This window comes from Sphaerodactylus townsendi, unplaced genomic scaffold, assembly GCF_021028975.2.
Source record: "Sphaerodactylus townsendi isolate TG3544 unplaced genomic scaffold, MPM_Stown_v2.3 scaffold_23, whole genome shotgun sequence".
Lineage (NCBI taxonomy): Eukaryota > Metazoa > Chordata > Lepidosauria > Squamata > Sphaerodactylidae > Sphaerodactylus > Sphaerodactylus townsendi.
Genome location: NW_025950396.1, coordinates 789,249 through 805,140, shown reverse-complemented (window position 1 = coordinate 805,140; position 15,892 = coordinate 789,249). Strand labels below are relative to the sequence as shown.

At 49.3% G+C, this 15,892-nt stretch overlaps 1 protein-coding gene across 1 annotated transcript in view; it reads right to left on the bottom strand.

Moving 5' to 3' along the window:
- SPAG17 (sperm associated antigen 17) overlaps nucleotides 1–15,892 on the bottom strand; it is a 116,954-nt gene that overhangs the window by 26,700 nt on the left and 74,362 nt on the right. The window contains exons 21-30 of the mRNA XM_048482805.1: nucleotides 14,503–14,521; nucleotides 13,169–13,605; nucleotides 11,536–11,660; nucleotides 10,376–10,383; nucleotides 9,101–9,306; nucleotides 8,129–8,270; nucleotides 5,442–5,596; nucleotides 4,173–4,364; nucleotides 2,575–2,687; nucleotides 2,328–2,458 (exon numbers count right to left, since the gene is read on the bottom strand). Of these exons, the coding sequence (XP_048338762.1) occupies nucleotides 2,328–2,458; nucleotides 2,575–2,687; nucleotides 4,173–4,364; nucleotides 5,442–5,596; nucleotides 8,129–8,270; nucleotides 9,101–9,306; nucleotides 10,376–10,383; nucleotides 11,536–11,660; nucleotides 13,169–13,605; nucleotides 14,503–14,521 (1,528 nt within the window). The remainder of the gene's footprint in view (nucleotides 1–2,327; nucleotides 2,459–2,574; nucleotides 2,688–4,172; nucleotides 4,365–5,441; nucleotides 5,597–8,128; nucleotides 8,271–9,100; nucleotides 9,307–10,375; nucleotides 10,384–11,535; nucleotides 11,661–13,168; nucleotides 13,606–14,502; nucleotides 14,522–15,892) is intronic.

Genomic DNA, 15,892 nt, shown 5'->3' with positions numbered 1-15,892 from the left:
ATTTGTGACTTAGTTCTCTTGTATTTAGCTAGGGATTGAAGTTTCTCTTATATGTTGTCAGGAGTAGAGTAGGAACTAGGTAGCGCTACTAGGTTATTCTTGCAGCAGTTATAGTGAAGGGTAGTTTTAGTTTATTGGTAATGTTTTATAGTGTATATTGTACTGTTATTATTTTGCCTTGTTGCTTAAATTAGTTTATTGGTTATGTATTGTCATGAAGTTTATATATTGATGCGTTGAAAACATTTGGTTGGAAATGTATCAATATATTTCTATTTGATTGTTGTGTATTGCTACTCTGATGTTGAGAATGTATTGATTTATATTGATGTATTAGATATTGTATGGATGTAGTTGATACCTGAATTGTCTGTTAATGCTGCTGTTTTTGTTCTTATAATTTGTACCAAACTACAGTACTTAGTAAATACATCTGAAATTGGTTCTATTTAGTCTTATGTATTTTATTACTGTTACTGTTTGTTATTGCTGTATTGTTGAAATGTATTGTTTATCATGTTGTTAGCCACTCTGAGCCCTTCGGGGATAGGGCGGGGTACAAATATAATTGAAATGAAATGAAAAAAATAGATAGATAGACAAGCCTTTATTGGCATTCCAAAATACAATAAAACAATAAAACAATTGTCCATAAAAAACAGATACAACTATTAATCAGAGTCTTATCAATAGTTTAGTCCAAATGGACTCATCAAAAGTGCCATTCCTATACACCTCTCCACAGACCAGACTGAAGACCCACCAACAGGGCCCAGGCATCTGGCAGCATACACAGGTATCCAACACTCCACTATAAAACACAGAGTTTGTTAAATTGGCACCTAACTACAGAGACAAGGGATAGGGGGCGAGGAAATGGGCAAACAGTGGATTTGACTCCCATAGGGTGCCACAGCCTTCGGTTGTCCACTCCATCCTGGCAGTCAATAACAAAACTATGGCATCTCTCGTAGGTCACCCACAGGTTATTTGAACCGTGAACCCAAAGGTTGCTGGCAGAGGTAGGCACTGTATAACAGTAGCAAATAGTTAATGTGAGCAACATTGTTGTTGTTATGGTGATAGCAATCTAATGCTTAATATCCATCTAGCATTGCGTCTATAATCTTTAAAAGATATTTTGCTACGCTTTCACAAAAGTAAGGATCAAGATTATCTAAGATTAAAGGAATCCTAAGAGCATCAGTTAAATGATTGTATAGGAGTGAAGCAATGATGGGTAGGTTTTAGTTTAGAAAAAACGGTTGGCTCCGAGGCGTGCGTTACTCGGGAGGACGCTTTGTGGTAGTCGGTGGCTTTGCTTTGAAGCAACCGTGCAACTCTTCCAACGGGTGAATCACGACCCTAGGAGGGTTTACTCAGAAGCAAGCCCCATTGCCAGCAACCAAGTTTACTCCCAGGTAAAGGATTCACATTTTAGTTCTTCGCATGAAAATCAGTGGGGTTTAACAGCGCTTAACAGGGTTACCTACACTGCTCCCCCAAAACTAGGTCTTAGGTTTAATGCTAATAATCAAGCCCAGCGGCCCACGCCAGCCTAGATGTGTGTGTGTGTGGGGGGGAGGTGACTCTGCGCGTGCCCACAGAGAGGGCTCTGAGTGCTACCTCTGGCACCCATGCCATAGGTTCAGTACCACTGGACTATGACAGAGTAAGCGGTTTATCAGCGGATAGGTGCGTTACCAGAGTAAGATAAGCGCAGTTGAAGACAGCTTGGCACGGCAGACGAATAACTCCACACCACACAGTAGCTTCACCTCAAAGAAGGAATTTTACTTTCAGGTGCAAGCTATACACAGTGAAACCAAGGAACAAACCGGCAGCATGCCTCGCAGTAAACAAGAAACCCTAACGGACACTGTGCACTGATAGTGCTCTGATTATATACAATCACTGACCAATCACTGTGAAGGTCACTGTACTGGATCAGACTGGTTTGGTTCAGTTGCATCAGGCTTGGCCAACTGACCCTGGATGACAGGTGCTGTCATTCAGATCACCATGATCTGCGCACAAGATGCACACCATATTTTGCTTCCCTGACAGACTAGGAGTTGGGAGACCCAGGTTTCAATCCCTGCTTTGCCATGGAACCTTGGCCTTGTCAAGTCACAGGCCTCAGAGGCACCTGCTGCACAGGGTTGTTACGACAACCAAAACGAAGATACAGAGAACGGTACAACCTCCTTTGGGTCACCACCGATGAGAAAAGCGAGGTACAAACGAAATGAGTAAAATAAATCACATGAAAAGTAAACCTCTGATTGGGTGGAAGAGCAGGGTGAATGGAAATGGCACATGCTCACCTGGGCATTCTTGTATTGGCTCTTGCAGAACCGCTGTCACCGGATCGCCGTAAGCCATACACAGATATTCATCCGTGTCCCTGGTACGGAGGAGTTCAGTCCCTGAGCCGTCAGCGTGGACAATGAAGAACCTAAATTGCCAACCCAGGATCAGTTCGAGTTTGCAAAGCAAGTCACAAGAGAGTAGAATTCCAAGTGGATCATCAAAGGATGAGCTTCGAAAGACAGTGCTCTTCAGAGCTCATACCTGGGTGCATGCTCCCCATATATGACCGGAGCCTGAGCTGGCATGGGTTCCAATTCCATCCCCTCTGAGTCACAGCCGGCAATGAATTCAAATGTGCTACCATCAACCATCACCTGCAATTAAAAAAGAGAGGTTATTCTACAGCTGCTGTGCTCTTTCTAGACCAGGGGTAGGGAACCTGCGGCTCGAGAGCCGCATGCGGCTCTTCTGCCCCTGCACTCACGACTCCTGAGGCGAGCCACCCGACTTCATCCTTGCCCGCCCTGCAGGCGGCAGGGCAGGCGCACCAATTACTCCCGTGGCCGGCTGGGCCGTGTGCTTCCCCTCTCCCCCGCCCCATTGGAGCGGGGCGGGTGCTTTCCCAGCGGCTGGTGAGGCCGAGCCGCCGGCTTCATCCTTGCCTGCCCTGCATCCATGCGCTTCTCAGAATGAGTGGAGTAAAAGGTAAAAAACCCAATATATACAGTGTTATCTTTATTTTAAATGTCAAAAATTATTTGCAGCTCCCAGTGTTTTCTTTTCCTGTGGAAAACGGGTCCAAATGGCTCTTTGAGCGTTAAAGGTTCCCTACCCCTGTTCTAGACACTCAGATCTTGGTGAGGATGACCACAGAATGGGAGGACCCCACGGAATGATGTCGTTTTTGGTGAATTGGGTCCCGACTCGCTTTCCCTGCAGTTATTATTGCAGAACTAATTCAGAACAATGTGATTCTTCTACCGCTTACTCTTGTGACGTGATATGATCACACACAGCACAGATCCCTGATTGGTGGCATTCTTGTCAGGAAAAGAAGTCCAAGGGGAAAAAATAAGGAACACGAATTGGCAGATCACAGGGGGGGAAAAAGCCCACATGTGATTCAGGGATCATTTCCTCTGGAACACCTTCTCACACGTGAACAAATGGCTTATAACGGCCATATGTCACAAACAAAGTGACATCAGGAGATCTAGGACAGGGGTCTGCAACCTGTGGCTCTCCAGATGTTCATGGACTACAATTCCCATCAGCCCCTGCCAGCAGGTTGCAGACCTCTGATCTAGGAAATTACAAGCCAGTCGGCCTAACAAACATGTGCCGCCTGAGCTGTGGAGGCTTATCTGAGGGATTCAGATTTGCCTGTGCACTCCAACACATGCCAGCTGGGTGACCTTGGGCTAGTTACAGTTCTTTGGAGCTCTCTCAGCCCCTCCCACCTTGCAGGGTGTTTGTTGTGGGGGGTGGGGAAGGGAAAGGAGATTGTCAGCCCCTTTGAGTCTCCTTACAGGAGACAAAGGTGGGGATGTAAATCCAACTCTTCTTCTTTAAAATAGGGTAGTAGCCTTTGTTGACTTAATGATATGTTATTTCACTGAGTCCTGGATAGGGCGGGATATGAATTTAATTTTTTTTAAAAAGAGAAGCTTGATCCTCAAGAATTCTCTTGTATCAGTATTCTGGGAATACATTTAATATTTAAATTTGTCTCAATCAGTTAAAAAAGAAGTATGATTTATCTGTCAAAACACTTTGATCAATTACAGTTCAAAGGAAAGACAAGCTTGTAAAAAAAACACCCTACAAATTATCTCGACCATAAAGCTTAGTTTTTTTACCTTGAAAATATTTCCTGCAGGATCCGTCACCTCACAGGCAATGTTGGAGTTGTGTTTCATAACGTATTTCCCTATGTGCTGGTCTTCCTTATTGGCAATAAGTTCACACTCGCTTTTGTCAAACGCCTCTGGTGAGTAAACGGCAGTGCAATATTTGTCAATGAAGAGGTGGCCTTTGTTCATGGGCAACACCTGCCATAATAAAGAATGGAGATTCAGCCACTAGCAATTGTATCAGAGAGGCCTGCAGCGCAGGGTGGCAAGCAATAGTATTGCAGTCAAAGGCCGTTTCCCCACTTTTCCTTCTACCACCTTCGCTGCGCGCTACTCACTGCGTGTGTCATTTCTGGTGCACGCCCGGGCTTCCCCACGACCCCGCGCAGCGCCAGGAATGATGCGCGCTGAGGGGGCGCGAGAGCTGCAGCGTTGGGGTGGCTGCATTGTCGCCGCCCCTGTAGTGGGGAGTGCCGCGGGACCCTGCGCTACTTGGCCCAAGTGGCGCGCAGCAGAAGGTAAGTGGGGAAAGGCCCATAGCTCTGCTCCCAACCTGAGTTTGAACCTGACAGAAGATCGTTTCAGGAAACCGAGTCAAGGCTGACTCAGGCCCCTTCCGCACATGCAGAATAATGCACTTTCAATCCACTTTGCAGCTGGATTTTACTGTGCGGAATAGCAAAATCCACTTGCAAACAATGGTGAAAGTGGATTGAAAGTGCATCATTCTGCATGTGCAGAAAGGGCCTCAGTCTTCCATCCTTACGAGGTCAGTAAAATAAGTACTCAGCTTGATGGTGGTAAAGTGTAGGCAACTAGGGAAGGCTACAGCAAACCACCCCATAAACTTAGTCTGCCTAGTAAATGCTGTGATGTGACATCAGCCCATTGGTCAGTAATAACTCAGTGCTTCCACAGAGGACTATCTCTGCCTTTACTTTTTATGTATCAAGCCCTGACATAGGTATCACAGGCTAGCCTCATCTTATCAGATCTCAGAAGCTAATGTAATGGATTGTGGGGTGTTTTTTTTGTTTGTGTGGGGTTTTTTTTATGTGTGGGAAAATAACAAACAAAAAACGTTCTCAGAAGATAGCCCTGGTTAGCCCTGGTTAGTACTTGGGTGGGTGCCTTCTGCTGTGTCTGAACATTGGTTCTTCTAGTGCAGAAGTCTGAAGAGTTTTGAACGTATAGATTTGTGAAAAACAAGGAAAAACAACACAGGCAAAGAAAGACTCAAAAGATCGGAGAAGAGGAGTCAGATTTTAGACTCACTTGATAAGTTCCTTGCGGCTTTGATATGATTGAGGTTCCATCCGCAAAAATGGCGCAACAGGTACTGTCCTCAGAATTTGTTATGATAGTTGCAAAGTTTGGATTCTCCACACGGATGCACTTCACCCTCCTTGTGATGATTTGGGGCCCGGAGTCTATGAATGAAGTCAGAAACCAACACAGCACAAAGAGCTATACCCGACCTGTGAAAAACACTAGGGCCCTAGAAGGTTGAGCTAAAATAATTCAAAATAATATTGCAAAATATTATTGTTGAATGTATTATAAATGTATGTTCACTATTGAGTGCAATTGTGCTTTGAAAGAGTTAAAAGCTTATGCCTCAAAAGGTAGCTTTAAAAATGTATAAAAATTACCAATGTATAAAAATTACCATATATGCTTTCAGTCCATGGAGTCCCCTTCAGTGGTCATAATACAATCTTCCTTTAACTGGTTGTCACATGACCACATTCTGGAAGTGGTACAGCTGACAGCAGCAGCATTATTTGCACGATTTATGGGAGCTCCAGGATAAGTTTAGGCCTAATTTTACTTTTGTCTATATTTGTAGCCCCAATAATGGTCTTTTCCACATGCACAGCTTCCCACAGATTTTCCCAGTGATCAGACCTTGAGTCTTGGAAATGTTTTCTATGACTGCATCACCCCATATGTCCCTGTACGGCCTCTTCGTTCAGCGGAGGCCAATTTACTGGTGGTCCCTAGCCCCTCAATGATACGGCTGGCCTCCACGCGGGCCAGGGCCTTTACGGCTCTGGCCCCGGCCTGGTGGAACGCTCTTCCACCAGCTGTCCGGGCCCTGCGGGACCTCACTGAATTCTGCAGGGCCTGTAAGACGGAGTTGTTCCGCCGGGCCTTTGGAGGGACCAGCCATTGATGGTGCCTCCCCCCCGGTCATAAAAACATAAGAACATAAGAACTAGCCTGCTGGATCAGACCAGAGTCCATCTAGTCCAGCATTCTGCTACTCGCAGTGGCCCACCAGGTGCCTTTGGGAGCTCACATGCAGGATGTGAAAGCAATGGCCTTCTGCTGCTGCTGCTGCTGCTCCTGAGCACCTGGTCTGCTAAGGCATTTGCAATCTGAGATCAAGGAGGATCAAGATTGGTAGCCATAGATTGACTTCTCCTCCATAAATCTGTCCAAGCCCTTTTTAAAGCTATCCTCCCTTACATCTGGACCTCTTGCCATCTTGGGACTTGCCGTTCCTCCCTTTTGAGAGAGGATTTTGGAAAAATGGGGCTGCTGGACGCCATTCTTACTTATTAGTCTTTATTTTTATCGCTGCTTTTAAAGGTTTTAGTCGTTTTATCTTTATATGTGACTGTCTGTTGTACACCGCCCAGAGCCCTTCGGGGATGGGGCGGTATAAAAGTTGAAATAAATAAATAAATAAATAAATACCTTCTTTCCCCTGTTGTTTCTGCCTCCCCACCCCCTTGTCGGGGTCGTTCCTGGTATACCTGGGGCCCATATGCTTTGAGCTTTTGATTTTTGTACCTATTGCTGGCTTGACCTGAATTTATGGCTGCTTATAACACTTAGACAACTAGGCCTCCCCTGACATGCTGGTACCATGGGAAAGAGTTACCATCTCTGACCCCTGGGCTAGCAGTCAGACAGTTTCACATCGTTATCTGCTGCTGATAACATAACCTTGGTGTTGGGTGTCAATGGACTCAACAATTAGCAGATGTGCTGCTCTGAGAATAGGAGAGGGAGGATTCTGAGGGGATAAATGTGTAACCTGAATGTGTGTCTACCCTGTTTCCCCTAATATAAGACATCCCCGAAAAATAAGACATGGTAGAGGTTTTGCTGAAGTGCGAAATATAAGGTATCCCCCGAAAGTAAGACATAGCAAAGTTTTTGTTTGGAAGCATGCCCGACGAACAGAACACAGGAAAAATAAGACATCCCCTGAAAATAAGACATAGCACATCTTTGGGAGCAAAAATTAATATAAGATACTGTCTTATATTCGGGGAAACACGGTAGTAGAACTGGCTTTGACCCGTTGGTCTGGACTTATGTGCCTTGATAAAGATTTCTGAATCAAGAACCAGAGTTTGATTATTGAACCCAGTTCCTGAGACCTAACACCTGTTCTCTTCAGTTCTTGTTCCTAACATTTCACCTGCATCTGTGGCTGGCATCTTCAGAAGGGTATCACAGAGGGAAGTCTGTTATACACGGTGTGTAACAGACTTCCCTCTGTCTGTGTGTAACATACTTCCCTCTGTGATACACCTCTGGAGATGCCAGCCACAGATGCAGGTGAAATGTTAGGAACAAGATCTACCAGACCACAGTCACACAGTCTGGAAAACCCACAACAACCAGTTGAATCCGGCCGTGAAAGCCTTTGACAACCCAGAAATTATTTACAAGGAGAGCATCGTCTGTGGCTCAAAGACTAGAAATAAATCTACGGGGGAGGGCGGGGTATAAATCGAATGAATGAATGAATGAAATCAAAACAGAAAATAAGGCAATGGCAAAGCAATGACTCAGTCGAAAGGTGGAAGTTTTTTTAAAACAGTCCACCACTTGCGAAACGCCTGCCAGCCCTGAGACCCTGAAAGCTACTACCCCCTATCCAGAGGGCACCAACATCAGCGCATGGCTTCTGGTGGTACTCCAGGCCTCATGAACATTTGTACCTGCTTCCTCACTGCTGTCGCTCATGATTTCATCACATTCTTGGAAGAAGGTGGTGATCCTGGTGCCATCAGCATGATCTACCAATCTGGAGCCATCTGTTTTCTCTACTGCGACCACCCTGTCTTCCCGCATCGTCATGACCTGAAACAACAAAAGATTACTGATCAAATTTTAGGGATAGATTAATTTTCAGACATCACAATCAGAAATAAAAAAGGCTACATGTTCTGGAAGGGGATGTTGGGGAGAAGGGGATACCCTGGACAGCCAAAAAGACAAATGAGGGGGTTCTAGATCAAATTAAGTTGGAACTGTCCCTAGAAGCTAAAATGACCAAACGGAGGTGACTGTCCTTTGCTCACATTATGAGAAAACAAGAGAGACAACAAAATACAACTATGCTAGGAAAGGTTGACGGCAGAAGGAAAACAGGAAAACTCAACATAAGATGTATTGATTCAATGAAGGGGGTCACGGCCCTCCGTTGACAAGACCTGAACAAGGCTGTGAATGAAAAAAAAACACGTTTGAGGTCATTCATTCATAGGGTTGCCACAAGTCCGAAATGACATGGGAGCATAGAGGGCACTTTCGCACATGCAGAATAATGCACTTTCAATCTACTTACACAATTGTTTGCAAGTGGATTTTGCTATTCCGCACAATAAAATCCAGCTGCAAAGTGCATTGAAAGTGGATTGAAAGTGCATTATTCTGCATGTGCGAAAGCGCCCTCGCACGCACGCACGCACGCACGCACGCACGCACGCACGCACGCACGCACGCACGCACGCACGCACGCCACGTTGATTTCCCCTTCCACTTAAAAAATAATAGTACCTTTGCACCTTCAACAACAGAGGAGAAATGCATGAAAACAAATGCTGGTTGGAAGCCCCAAGATACCTATGGCTTCTGTGATGACCATTCAGAAATCTCAGAATACATTAGAAATGGACATGGAATATTACCGTTCCATTCACCGGATCAGTGGCTTGGTAGGCCAAAAGCGGCTTCAGTTCTAGTCTCTCGGATCCCTTGGTCCCCACTTGAACACCTAACGGGGTGGTAGTTATCCAGGTGCCTGCGTGGGAGTCGGGGGGTTGTTCATTATCTAACATGTGATCCAGGACAACTATTTCAAGCACTTCGGTCTTTGCAGCCTTGGTTCCTTTCTCTGGAGGAGCGAGAAAAAGAAAAGGAAGGTTAATCATACAGAACTGCAGCACCTCAAACACTACTCTTTAGTTTGGAGAGGGACTCTTTAGTTTGGAGAGGAGACGTCTGAGGGGGGATATGATTGAAGTCTATAAAATTATGCATGGGGTAGAAAATGTTGACAGAGAGAAATTTTTCTCTCTTTCTCACAATACTAGAACCAGGGGGCATTCATTGAAAATGCTGGGGGGAAGAATTAGAACTAATAAAAGGAAACACTTCTTCACGCCACGTGTGATTGGTGTTTGGAATATGCTGCCACAGGAGGTGGTGATGGCCACTCACCTGGATAGCTTTAAAAGGGGCTTGGACAGATTTATGGAGGAGAAGTCGATTTATGGCTACCAATCTTGATCCTCTTTGATCTGAGATTGCAAATGCCTGAACAGTCCAGGTGCTCGGGAGCAACAGCCGCAGAAGGCCATTGCGTTCACATCCTACATGTGAGCTCCCAAAGGCACCTGGTGGGCCACTGCGAGTAGCAGAGAGCTGGACTAGATGGACTCTGGTCTGATCCAGCTGGCTTGTTCTTATGTTCTTATGTTCTTACTACTGTTGTCAGAGGAAGGGCAGAAACACCCCTTTCTCCTGTTTACATTTCTCTCTGCCTTAGAAATTAAACTGCTCTTTAAGACACTTATTTATATGAACTTTGCCTAAACCTTTATTTCAGACTAACTGGGCTGCTAATTGAACAGCAAAACGCGTTCAAACCTTGCTGATTCATCTACCCATTTGGGAAGACTCTATATGATTATCCTTGAAGATAGTTTCAGGCGAGTGACTATATTAATCTGAACTGGAACAACAAAATTTGAGCCCGGTAGCACCTGAAAGATGAACAAAACTTTCCAGGGTATACTCTTGCCTAAGTCAAAGCACACTTCCTCAATTAGTTCTCCTTGAAGATAAATCTTTTCTTTGGAAAACAAAGTATAACTATTCGTATGAATTTGGTTTTAATTTTTATTTCTGTGGCCCACTCCACAAAGCAAATGTAGAATGGGTTGCAGTCGGGAAAAAGAAACCCGTTTTCCTGGTTTTGCGTTCACATGCATCCGTGCAGGCAGCGATTGGCGCCCATGGAAATAATACGGGTTGCGCCTTCGCATGGAGGCGGGTCTATTTTTTTATTTACCTCCCACCGATGCATAGCTACGCAGGCATGCACAAATGAACCCCCTGCATCTGCGTGGCTATGCAGATTTAAGCCGTGAATTTTTAAAAAAAGGAAAACGGAGGTGAATAAAGCGCCTCCTAACCGGCCGTTCGCTTGCAAGTGGCTGCAACCTGCGATTTCTCAAAAGACTCGCAAATAGTGGAATTCTAAAAAAACCTGATTTGGAGGAAATAACACGGAGCAGACTCACTTTAAGGGCAGGAACCCCCCCCCCCCATTTTTACCATTCTGAATTCGTGTTTGTAGGCCCGTGCGGAGTGGGCCTGTGTTTTCAAGAGAGTGGGAGGGAATGCGCCATGTATTCAGCGGGCCAAGCGGCTGTTTGCAGCAGGGTAGTTTGTTTCTCGACAGGAGCTTATCTCAGCAACTTTCACACCAAACCCAAAGCCCATGAATGTTTAGTCAGAGTTAATTAGAAGTAAAAAAATAACTAAGTGGTGGCAGCAGGCACTGTCCTGCCTGTTACAGACTCTCACAGGACAGGGCAAATCCATGGAAAACACGTGCACATTGATGGAGCCTTAGACAGAGGTGGGATCCAGCAGGTTCTCACAGGTTCCCGAGAGTAGGTTACTAATTATTTGTGTGTGCCGAGAGGGGGTTACTAATTGGTGATTTTGCCACGTGATTTTTGCCTTAGTTACGCCCCTCCTCTCAGCAGTAGCGCGCAGAACTGAAGTAGTCTAGCAGGAGGTGCACCGGCGTGCGTGGCAACCTGCGCCTGCGTGCATTTGTTTCCCGCCCAAGGACCAGCGCAGTGGCTGGGTCCTTGCCACAGCCCTGCCCAGGAATGCCCCGCCCCCGGAATGCCCGGCCACGCCCCTGTTGTGCCCCGCCCAGCCCCATTGGTGCTACGCCACAGTTTGAATCCCATCACCATGGGAACCTGTTACTAAAATTTTTGGATCCTACCACTGGCCTTACAGCATTGCTAGCAAGAAAAATCTGAAGTGGAAGCTGAGGAAAGCTCATATCTGTCCTGATCCCTTCTGAACGCAGGAAGGCTACTTACTCTTCTTGATGCTTGGCTCTGGAGGAGTGACCTCTGTTTGTGGCGTACTCAGTACAGGGCGAGGCGGCATCACAGGGCCAGAATCAGGGCTTCTGATCACGGTGCCGTCAGCAAACAGAATCTAGGGAAGAGCACCATAAATTCTTCATGTTGAAGCCCTTGCAGTCAGTAAAGGCTGTTGGAGTGAGAACATGTTGGGACATTGGGGGGTGCTAAATTTCTCTAAGTGTATATGTGTGATCGCTTGGTGGGATATTCCTCTCTGTTTCTGGGGGAGTTGCCCTCTGACCACTCCTCCTCCTCTTTCAGGAGCCATTGTTCTCTGTATTGCATGGAGTTAGATGTTTCTGCAGGTCTCTCTGTAGAAGTATTCCATACTTACGCTCATGTGACGCTGGAATAGCTGGCAACTTGTACAGGGACATGCATTATTTAGATTAGGTTTTCTATCTTTCTTTCAGTTGCAACAAGAATGTGAACAGAATTGCTTGGATAAATGTAAGTTTTACCATTTTGCAATTTACTTCTTGGGAATACTGATTTTACTGCAGTCAATATTATGTTTCCATGACTTGGCAAACTCTGCTATATTAACCAAATATACCCAACAGTGGCAACAGTCTATGGGACTATTTAGATGAAATATCAAATTATTGGCGTTATATAAACGAAAGTTGAGCCTGTGAGTTTTCCTTCAACCTACAGGAACTCACATTCCATCTGTGGCAAATCATAATTTGCCATTAAATCCAAACAGGCAAGTTACATGTTGTGTGTGTCCTCCAAACCACAACTGGAAACTGAAATTTAAGTGAACTTCTAGCCAGGGTTAGATGATTTGATTGTAGCAAAAAAAGAGAGAAAAACAGAGAACAAGATGGGAAGGACAAAGCATAGAAGCCTGAGCCTTGTTCAGGTAATGTCAAATTACAATGTACTCTTCCTCGGTCTAGACTGTGTGCATCTGCTCCCCCTCCTCTATGCCAGATTGGGTGCTTCTGCTCTGCTCCCTTTCCCCTCTGCTAGACTGCATGCTTCTGTTCCCCCCTCACCTCCGCTAAATTGTGTGTTCCTACTCCTCTTTCCCCTCCACCAGACTGTTCACTCCTCCTTTTCATTAGACTGTGTGCTCCTGCTTTTCTCTTCCCTTTGTCGGCCTGTATACTCTCACTCCTCTATCTCCCCCATGCCAGACTGTGTACTCCCGCTCCTCTCTCCCCCATGCCAGACTGTGTACTCCCGCTCCTCTCTCTCCCGTGCCAGACTGTGTACTCCCGCTCCTCTCTCCCCCATGCCAGACTGTGTACTCCCGCTCCTCTCTGCCCCGTGCCAGACTGTGTACTCCCGCTCCTCTCTCCCCCATGCTAGACTGTGTACTCCTGCTCCTCTCTCTCCCGTGCCAGACTGTGTACTCCCGCTCCTCTCTCCCCCATGCCAGACTGTGTACTCCCGCTCCTCTCTGCCCCGTGCCAGACTGTGATGTCTTAATGATGATTAAATATTTTATAATCAGTGGAGGTTAATTAGGTTCCAGCTTATTCAAAATGCTGAGCTTTAGGTATATCACATTTCTTTAAAAAAGAAAAACAGAAAATTTAAGCTAATGCCACATGAACTCTGTTAATTTACCTCGGTGGACCCATCCAGCATGTATTTTACAACAGTCCCTTGTCGGGTAATAATCCTAGACACCTCCTGTTCTACTGGTTTCTTGACCGCATTCTGCATCTGTGAATGCTTCACTCTTTGTGGATAACTCTGCCTAGTAAGAATTTCAAAGAGTGATTCGTTGTCCACGCTGGCCACCTCTGCTTCAACTTCTGTCTTGCTTCCACTAGATACATCCCCTAGGGTTTCATCGGCTTCAGATATATCAGCGGCTTTGGCCTCATCACTTGGGTCTCCATTTGTCTGGGTCTTGTTTGCCAGGGCTTCATTGACGTTGGCTGGTTCCTCCACCTTGGGCTCTTGGGTCCTGACTTCATCTGCTTCGACCTGATCTGACTTAGCCTCCTCCGCTTTGCATTCTTTATCACTGTTTTTGCCCTTGTCTCCCTTTTCTTCATCTGTCACATATGATAAAAATTTACTTGCATTAGTTGGTAAGAAAAAAAAAACCCCAGAGCACCAATCAACTTACATCCAAGGCCAAAGATGGATGGATTTGCAACTGGAAGTGACTGACATCAGTACAGACACTCTCCAGATACAGGCCCCTTCTGCAAATGTAGAATAATGCGCTTTCAATCCACCTTCAATGCACTTTACAGCTGGATTTTGCTGTGCAGAATAGCAAAACCCAATTGTGAAAGTGGATTGAAAGTGGACTGCAAACAACTGTGGAAGTGGATTGAAAGTGCATTATTCTGCATCCCGTAATAGATTACTATATTACGATCCTCCCACGTGGGCCAGGACCTTTACAACCCTGGCCCCTGCCTGGTGGAACACTCTTCCTCCAGCTGTCCGGGCCCCTCAGGATGATAACGAGGTGAGTTCCGCATGGGCAGGTATGCTGGAGTTGTTCCACCGGGCTTTTGGAGTGTCCGGTCGCTGATAGGTGCCCCCTCCTCTACCTCTTCTTCACCTTTCTGGGTCTCTTACCATCTATGGGACCCATTTTCTCCCCCCTTTTGGGAAGGTTTTAATGAGGGTTATTGCGGACATTGTGAGGTTGTGGATCGCTGCATTTGAAATTGTTTCGGTGGTGGTGACAGGGTTATTGTGAACAGCAGATTTATGTTTGTTTGCTGGAGAGCATTTCGGGGATAGGGCGGTATGCCACCGGACGGTTAATTAACGAATTGATGGTAATTAGTGATTGAACGAATTAATTAATTAATTAACTAACTAACTAACTAACTAACTAACTAACTAACTAATTAATAAATAAGCGATTAAAAACACACCGTGAAAACATACACCATAAAAACTATTTAAGTCAGAGGTCTTGTGAGCCTTACCCCACCTCATTTGCCACACCTGGAGAGGGTGAGACTGGGCAGCCACTTAAAGAACAGCAGCAACCCAAGGCAGCCAGCTTTCCCACCCCTGTTGCAACAGTGCCTGCCTGCCTGACTGGTCATCTTGCTGCCTGTGTGGAAGCCCTGCTTGCGAGACCTTTGGAACTGTGGTCTTAAGCCAGAGGGCTTATGAGTCCCATCCCATTAACAACACCTGGAGACGGCGGGGCTGGGCAGCCACTTAAGGCCCCCCCCCCCACCCCCCCCCCCCCCTACCCCCCCCCCCCCCCACCCCCCCCCCCCCCCACCCCCCCCCCCCCCCACCCCCCCCCCCCCCCACCCCCCCCCCCCCCCACCCCCCCCCCCCCCCACCCCCCCCCCCCCCCACCCCCCCCCCCCCCCACCCCCCCCCCCCCCCACCCCCCCCCCCCCCCACCCCCCCCCCCCCCCACCCCCCCCCCCCCCCACCCCCCCCCCCCCCCACCCCCCCCCCCCCCCACCCCCCCCCCCCCCCACCCCCCCCCCCCCCCACCCCCCCCCCCCCCCACCCCCCCCCCCCCCCACCCCCCCCCCCCCCCACCCCCCCCCCCCCCCACCCCCCCCCCCCCCCACCCCCCCCCCCCCCCACCCCCCCCCCCCCCCACCCCCCCCCCCCCCCACCCCCCCCCCCCCCCACCCCCCCCCCCCCCCACCCCCCCCCCCCCCCACCCCCCCCCCCCCCCACCCCCCCCCCCCCCCACCCCCCCCCCCCCCCACCCCCCCCCCCCCCCACCCCCCCCCCCCCCCACCCCCCCCCCCCCCCACCCCCCCCCCCCCCCACCCCCCCCCCCCCCCACCCCCCCCCCCCCCCACCCCCCCCCCCCCCCACCCCCCCCCCCCCCCACCCCCCCCCCCCCCCACCCCCCCCCCCCCCCACCCCCCCCCCCCCCCACCCCCCCCCCCCCCCACCCCCCCCCCCCCCCACCCCCCCCCCCCCCCACCCCCCCCCCCCCCCACCCCCCCCCCCCCCCACCCCCCCCCCCCCCCACCCCCCCCCCCCCCCACCCCCCCCCCCCCCCACCCCCCCCCCCCCCCACCCCCCCCCCCCCCCACCCCCCCCCCCCCCCACCCCCCCCCCCCCCCACCCCCCCCCCCCCCCACCCCCCCCCCCCCCCACCCCCCCCCCCCCCCACCCCCCCCCCCCCCCACCCCCCCCCCCCCCCACCCCCCCCCCCCCCCACCCCCCCCCCCCCCCACCCCCCCCCCCCCCCACCCCCCCCCCCCCCCACCCCCCCCCCCCCCCACCCCCCCCCCCCCCCACCCCCCCCCCCCCCCACCCCCCCCCCCCCCCACCCCCCCCCCCCCCCACCCCCCCCCCCCCCCACCCCCCCCCCCCCCCACCCCCCCCCCC